The 7,348-nt window shown below is 60.8% G+C and overlaps 1 protein-coding gene across 2 annotated transcripts in view; it reads left to right on the forward strand.

The window, feature by feature from the left end:
- The window catches only part of LOC104997220 (laminin subunit beta-2), a 14,398-nt gene extending 7,147 nt beyond the window's left edge, over positions 1–7,251 (forward strand). Inside the window, exons 17-33 of one of the 2 annotated variants that reach the window (XM_010851877.1) lie at positions 1,910–2,042; positions 2,226–2,418; positions 2,496–2,639; positions 2,859–3,090; positions 3,174–3,337; positions 3,424–3,648; positions 3,740–3,957; positions 4,056–4,152; positions 4,247–4,619; positions 4,702–4,886; positions 4,960–5,201; positions 5,279–5,627; positions 5,961–6,168; positions 6,266–6,407; positions 6,490–6,666; positions 6,758–6,917; positions 6,999–7,251. In XM_010851877.1, the coding sequence (XP_010850179.1) occupies positions 1,910–2,042; positions 2,226–2,418; positions 2,496–2,639; positions 2,859–3,090; positions 3,174–3,337; positions 3,424–3,648; positions 3,740–3,957; positions 4,056–4,152; positions 4,247–4,619; positions 4,702–4,886; positions 4,960–5,201; positions 5,279–5,627; positions 5,961–6,168; positions 6,266–6,407; positions 6,490–6,666; positions 6,758–6,917; positions 6,999–7,135 (3,379 nt within the window). In that variant the 3' untranslated portion in view covers positions 7,136–7,251. The remainder of the gene's footprint in view (positions 1–1,909; positions 2,043–2,225; positions 2,419–2,495; positions 2,640–2,858; positions 3,091–3,173; positions 3,338–3,423; positions 3,649–3,739; positions 3,958–4,055; positions 4,153–4,246; positions 4,620–4,701; positions 4,887–4,959; positions 5,202–5,278; positions 5,628–5,960; positions 6,169–6,265; positions 6,408–6,489; positions 6,667–6,757; positions 6,918–6,998) is intronic. The other variant, XM_010851878.1, reaches the window with a different exon arrangement.
- The last annotated feature ends 97 nt before the right edge of the window (positions 7,252–7,348 follow it).

Raw genomic sequence — 7,348 nt, forward strand, 5'->3', positions numbered from 1 at the left:
TGCAAGGAGATCCAACCAGTCCATTCTGAAGGAGATCAGCCCTGGGATTTCTTTGGAAGGAATGATGCTAAAGCTGAAACTCCAGTACTTTGGCCACCTCATGTGAAGAGTTGACTCATTGGAAAAGACTCTGATGCTGGAAGGGATTGGGGGCAGGAGGAGAAGGGGACAACAGAGGATGAGATGGCTGGATGGCATCACTGACTCGATGGACGTGAGTCTGAGTGAACTCCGGGAGTTGGTGATGGACAGGGAGGCCTGGCGTGCTGAGATTCTTGGGGTCGCAAAGAGTCGGACATGACTGAGCGACTGAACTGAACTGAAAAATAGAAATACATAGAAGCAGAGAGAATAGCATAATGAGCCTGGCTGTACCCACCATGGACATTTGGCCAACTTTACATTTAACAAAGACTCATCTGGTTTTCCAGTGGAGGATAGACCTAAAGGGCCCAGGTGGAAGGTGGGAGCTCTGCTAGAAGTTACTGAGTTAGCCGAGTGACAGCAGGCTGGACACAGGTGTAGCAGTTGAGGTGGCAAGGAAAGGAAGTTTCCATAGGGTTCTGGTGGCAGAGCTGACAGCTTAGACATGTAGGAAAGGGAGAAAATGTGGAAAGGTGTCTCCAGGGTTTGGGGCTTGGATGTCTGGGTGGCATGGGCTCTTTTCTGAGATGGAGACCTAGCGGGGAGCACTTCTGAGATGTTGAGACATGAGGGGACAAGGCCAGGGGTGGTTGGATTTGTGTGTCTGGAATTACTGGAGGGCTCACGTTGGAGATGTAAGACTTGTCTGTAAAGAGGTGGTTCTCAATTAAATGACCAGAAAAAGGAAGGAGGAGCAGAAGCAAGCTTTGGGGTACTCTAGTGTTAGAACCCAGTAGAGAGGGAGCAGCTGGGGGATGGGGAAAAGTCAGGAGTCTGGACAAGGTCCCAGAAACTGAGAAGAGCGTCTGAGGAAGGAAGGCGTACGGTTCTCACTGCATGCTGCTGGACGCCTCAGCAGATAAGAATAGAGAAGTAGCCGCTGGGTTTGGCTACAGGGAGGTCACCGGTGACCTTGGGACAGGCCGACTGCATGGCATGTTGGGACACAAGCTCTTCGGGAGTGGGAGGCTTAGAGAGTGGACGCAGTGACTACGGTTACATTTTAGGGCTGTGTTGGGCAGGAGAACAAAGAGCAGCAGCTGAGGGAGACCTGAATCTTGAGTAAAGATTTTTTCAGGGAGAATCGAAGAAGAACCCTAGGGTGGGTTTAGAAGCTGCTGGGAATGACCTGGGGCAGGGGGAGGTGATGCAGTCTTGGTGAAGAGGAGCCTTGGTCAAAGGTTGGAGGTGGGGGTTGAAGGAAGCGTAAAAAGGACCTGGGGGAAAACTGGAAGGTATTAAGGACTGATGGTGAAGCTGAAACTCCAATACTCTGGCCACCTGATGTGAAGAACTGACTCAGAAAAAAACCTTGATTCTGGGAAAGATTGAAGGCAGGAGGAGAAGGGGATGACAGAGGATGAGATGGTTGGATGGCATTACCGACTCAATGGACATGAGTCTGAGTAAACTCCGGGAGCTGGTGATGAACAGGGAAGCCTGGCATGCTGTAGTCCTCAGGGTCACAAAGAGTTGGGCACAACTGGGCAACTGAACTGAACTGAATATTTGTGCCAGGGAAATGCTGTGGGGTTGCAAGGCCATATGAAGTATTTTCAGCACAGGTGATGATCCCAGTGAAGGCACGTTTATGGGAATCTTCTATACAGATTCTCTGCCTGGCTGTCAGCTGTGGCCCAGACAGTGGCCCAGCGCAGTCTGTTTCTTGGCCAGTGGTTTGGTTGCTGGGTGTGGCGAGGGGAGGCCCAAGAAGAGGCATAGGGGAACTCTGGGTGACCCCCATACCTGTCCTCCCCTACCCCAGGCACATGGTGTTTCCCAGACCTGTCTGCCTGGAGCCTGGCATCTCCTACAAGCTACATCTCAAGCTGGTGCGAACAGGAGGAAGTGCCCAGCCTGAGGCCCCCTATTCCGGAGCCAGCCTACTCATTGACTCGGTGAACACCTCCTTCTTCCCATACCTACCAAGATGGTGGGGCCTGTGGGCTGGGTCTCGTAGTGGTGGCCAGATGGACAGCGCTGGGGATGGAACAGGCAGGTCTGGGGGGACCCAGCTTCGTGTCCTGGTGGTCCCACGTGGTCCAGGCTCTGAACTGCACTCTTCCTTCTCATCTCTCAAGCTGGTGCTGCTGCCCCGTGTCCTGGTGCTGGAGATGTTTAGCGGGGGTGACGCAGCCTCTCTCGAGCGCCGGGCCACCTTTGAACGCTACCGCTGCCACGAGGAGGGTTTGATGCCCAGCAAGCCCCTTCCTTCTGAGGCCTGTGCCCCCCTCCTCATCAGCCTGTCCACGCTGCTCTACAACGGAGCCCTGCGTGAGTGTGTGTGGTGTGGCTGGTGGGGTGGAGGTGTGGGGGCTCAGCCTGACCTGCCCTGTTCCCTCTCCCCACAGCCTGTCAGTGTGACCCCCAGGGCTCCCTGAGCTCCGAGTGCAACCCCCATGGCGGTCAGTGCCGGTGCAAACCTGCAGTGGTTGGGCGCCGCTGTGACCTCTGTGCCCCTGGCTACTATGGCTTTGGCCCCACGGGTTGTCAAGGTATTCACTGGCCTCATCCCTCCAGTTGTCTGCCCCCCTCCCCACTACTGTTCTTCCTCCTTTTTCTGGTGCTACTTCTTCCTTCTCATTCTGGCTTCGGACCCCACATCCTCAGCTCTGATCACTTGACCTTCTCTTCCATCCCCTGACCTTCCACCCTGACCTCACCCAGCTTCCCCTCAAAGCCCCTCCCTGGCTCAGTCTCTGCCTTGCCCCCAGCCTGCCAGTGCAGCCCCGAGGGGGCGCTCAGTGGCCTGTGTGATGCCACCAGTGGGCAATGCCCCTGCCGAGCTGGTGCCTTTGGGCTTCGCTGTGACCGCTGCCAACGAGGCCAGTGGGGGTTCCCGAGCTGCCGGCCCTGTGTCTGCCATGGGCACGCAGACGAGTGCGACCCCAACACTGGCACTTGCCTGGGCTGCCGGGACCACACTGGGGGTGAGCACTGTGAAAGGTGAGCCTGGAGCAGCCGTGGACGAGCGGGTGGGTAGGCACACCGCTCAGGGAGGATGCAGCGTTTCTCTCTGCTCCCTGCAGGTGCATTGCTGGCTTCCATGGGGACCCCCGGCTGCCCTACGGGGGCCAGTGCCGGCCCTGCCCCTGCCCCGAAGGCCCCGGGAGCCGGCGGCACTTTGCTACTTCCTGCCACAGGGATGGGTACTCGCAGCAGGTTGTGTGCCACTGCCGGGCAGGCTACACAGGTGAGTGAGGAGGTTCAGGCGCGGGACCAGGGTGGAGCAGCTGGGCTGAGCACTCACGCCTCCCCCCACCCTCCGACCGTGGGCAGGGCTGCGATGTGAAGCTTGTGCCCCCGGGCACTTTGGGGACCCATCAAGGCCAGGCGGCGGGTGCCAACCATGCGAGTGCAGTGGGAACATTGACCCCACGGACCCGGATGCCTGTGACCCCCACTCGGGGCAATGCCTGCACTGCTTATACCACACGGAGGGGCCGCGCTGTGCCCACTGCAAGCCTGGCTTCCATGGGCAGGCTGCCCGACAGAGCTGTCACCGTGAGTGTGGGGATGGGAGAGGACCACTGGGTGGGGCTCCCCTTGACTGGTGTGCACCCCTTGACTGGTGTCCCCATCTCGGCTGGCACAGGCTGTACCTGCAACCTGCTGGGCACAGATGCCCGGCAGTGTCCATCCACTGACCACTGCAACTGTGACCCAAGCAGCGGGCAGTGCCCATGCCTCCCCAACGTCCAGGGCCTGAGCTGTGACCGCTGTGCCCCCAACTTCTGGAACCTCACCAGTGGCCGTGGCTGCCAGCCCTGTGCCTGCCACCCGAGCCGAGCCAGAGGCCCTGCCTGCAACGAGGTAGGGCACTTCCTGTGGACCCCTCGGTGGGTGGGGCCAACTGCCTGCCTCCGGTCTCGGCTCTGCCCCTGATTGACCTCTGCCTGTTCCCACTCTAGTTCACAGGTCAGTGCCACTGCCGTGCTGGTTTCGGCGGGCGGACCTGTTCTGAGTGCCAGGAGCTCCACTGGGGAGACCCTGGGTTGCAGTGCCGAGGTAAGGGGGCTAGAGGGGCCAGAGTAGATGGGGGGTGCTTCCCAGGATGCTCCACTGGCACCCTGACCCTGTGGTCTGTCCTTTGCCCACACAGCCTGTGACTGTGACCCTCGTGGGATAGACACACCTCAGTGTCATCGTTCCACGGGCCACTGCAGCTGCCGCCCTGGCGTGTCTGGCGTGCGCTGTGACCAGTGTGCCCGTGGCTTCTCGGGAGTCTTTCCCACCTGCCATCCCTGCCACGCGTGCTTTGGGGACTGGGACCGCGTGGTGCAGGATCTGGCGGCCCGCACACGGCGCCTGGAGCAGTGGACGCAAGAGCTGCAGCAGACGGGCGTGCTGGGTGCCTTTGAGAGCAATTTCCGGCACCTGCAGGAGAAGCTGGGCACTGTGCAGGGCATTGTGGCTGCCCGAAACGCCTCTGCCGCCTCCACTGCACAGCTCGTGGAGGCCACAAAGGAGCTGCGGTGCGGACGAACCCGAGGATGAGTGGTGGGATGGGGCAGGGGCCCAACGCGCCAGGCCTGAATTCTGTATCACTTCACACAGGCGCGAAATCGGGGAGGCCACGGAGCACCTGACCCGGCTGGAGGCTGAGCTTACAGACGTGCAGGATGACAATTTCAACGCCAACCACGCACTGAGTAGTCTAGAGCGAGACGGGCTTGCACTTAATCTCACGCTGCGGCAGCTTGACCAGCATCTGGACCTGCTCAAGCATTCAAACTTCCTGGGTGAGTTGGTGACCCCTGAGGCAGTTGGATCAGGGTGGATCTTCAGCTGACTGCCCGCCTCTGCCCAACTCAGGTGCCTATGACACCATCCGCCAGGCCCACAGCCTGTCTGCAGAGGCAGAACGCCGTGCCAACATGTCGGCCCTGATAGTGCCCAGCCCTGTGAGCAACTCAGCAGACACCCGGCACCGGACAGAGTCCCTGATGAGTGCCCGGAGGGAGGATTTCAACCGCAGGCACATAGCCAACCAGCGGGCCCTGGGCGAGCTCTCTGCCCGTACCCACGCCCTGAGTCTGACAGGCATCAACGAACTGGTAAGGCTCAGTGTGGGGTGGGACATGTGGGTGTGGCTGTTCCTTCCCCCAGCCCTGACTTGTTCTGTGCCTGGCAGGTGTGTGGGTCCCCAGGAGATGCGCCCTGTGCTACGAGCCCCTGCGGGGGTGCCGGCTGCCGGGATGAGGAGGGGCAGCCCCGCTGTGGGGGCCTCAGCTGCAGTGGGGCAGCAGCCATGGCGGACCTGGCGCTGGGTCGGGCCCGCCACACACAGGCAGAGCTGCAGCGGGCGTTGGCAGAAGGCGGTGGCATCCTCAGCCAGGTAGCTGAAACCCGTCGACAGGCAGGCGAGGCCCAGCAGCGGGCCCAGGCAGCCCTGGACAAGGCTCATGCGTCCAGGGGCCAGGTGGAGCAGGCCAACCAGGAACTGCGGCAACTTATCCAGAATGTGAAAGACTTCCTCAGCCGTGAGCCTCCCTGTGGCCCAGGCCACGTGGTGTTTCCCTTGTGTCTGTGTTCATACTTGAGTCAGAGCCCACACGGCACCTGTGTTTGTGACCACCAATGGGCAGGGACTCAGGATGTGTGGACCCCGAGCCCTGCCTTTATGTCATCCCAAAGTCCATGGCCCCAAATCTGTGTCCCATGTAGAGTCCTGTCCTTGTAGTTACTAGCTGCTGGTTACTGTCCTTTTGCCTGCTAGCAAATCCATACCCCATGTGTGGTCTCTGAGTCCATATCCCCAGATCGTGTCCCTGTGCCCAAGCTCTGACCTTAAGTCCTTGCCTGTGTCCCCATAGAGGAGGGGGCTGACCCTGATAGCATTGAGATGGTGGCCACCCGGGTGCTAGAACTCTCCATCCCAGCGTCGCCTGAGCAGATCCAGCAGCTGGCGGGTGAGATTGCAGAGAGGGTCCGGAGCCTGGCAGATGTGGACACAATCCTGGCGCGCACTGTGGGAGACGTGCGCCGGGCCGAGCAGCTCCTGAACGACGCGCGGCGGGCACGGTCTGATCCCCAACCTTGGACCCTCCTGCACCCCCGCTGCCCCCTCCTTGACACCTGATCCTGATACTGGCAGGCTCTGACTCCCTCTCTTCCCTAGGAGCCGGGCTGAGGGTGAGAAACAGAAGGCAGAGACAGTCCAGGCAGCACTGGAGGAGGCCCAGCGGGCACAGGGTGCTGCTCAGGGTGCCATCCAGGGGGCAGTGGTTGACACACAGGACACAGAGCAGACCCTACAGCAGGTGTGGCCTCCCTGGACACCAGTGGGGCCAGGTTAGGAGCACACCACATAAACCCCTTTAATCCTGGGCCCACCCACGGCAGGTGCAGGAGAGGATGGCAGGTGCTGAGCAGGCACTGAGCTCCGCAGGTGAGCGGGCTCAGCAACTGGATGGTCTCCTGGAGGCTCTGAAACTGAAGCGAGCAGGGAATAGCCTGGCAGCCTCGAGTGCCGAAGAAACGGCTGGCAGTGCCCAGGATCGTGCCCGGGAAGCTGAACAGGTGGGTTGAGGCAGAGCCAGCTGGAAGGGCTGGGGATAGAGGCTGGGCCTCCACTGGGCCACCACTCAGCCCCCGGCTTCTACATCCACAGCTGCTGCAGGGCCCCCTGGGGGACCAGTACCAGACAGTGAGGGCCCTGGCTGAGCGCAAGGCCCAGGGTGTGCTGGCTGCGCAGGCGCGGGCAGAGCAACTGCGGGACGAGGCTCGGGGCTTGTTGCAAGCCGCTCAAGACAAGCTGCAGCGGCTGCAAGGTGAGGATGGGGGTGGGAGGGCCCCAGAAAGGTGAGGCTCTCTGGGAGAAGGACCCTTCATCTGAGACCCGTCTCTGCCAGAGCTGGAAGGCACTTATGAGGAGAACGAGCGGGCGCTGGAGGGCAAAGCGGCTCAGCTGGACGGGCTGGAGGCCAGGATGCGCAGTGTGCTTCAGGCCATCAACTTGCAGGTCCAGATCTACAACACCTGCCAGTGACCCCTGCCCGAGGCGCCCCCCGGTCCCTAGCCTTACCCCGCACGCATGATCGCCTGTGCATGAACAGTCCTCAGCCTGGCAAGGCCCCCCCCAATAAACCAGTGTGAATTCCCGGGTGTGGTCTGGACTCTGATTTGGGGAGGGCGGGGTCTCTGGGAGGAGTCTGTAGAGGCGGCCACCCGCCGGGCCCCAGCGAGGCCCAGGCACCGGAGC

This window comes from Bison bison, unplaced genomic scaffold (genome assembly GCF_000754665.1).
Source record: "Bison bison bison isolate TAMUID 2011002044 unplaced genomic scaffold, Bison_UMD1.0 scf7180017864304, whole genome shotgun sequence".
Taxonomy (NCBI): Eukaryota; Metazoa; Chordata; class Mammalia; order Artiodactyla; family Bovidae; genus Bison; species Bison bison.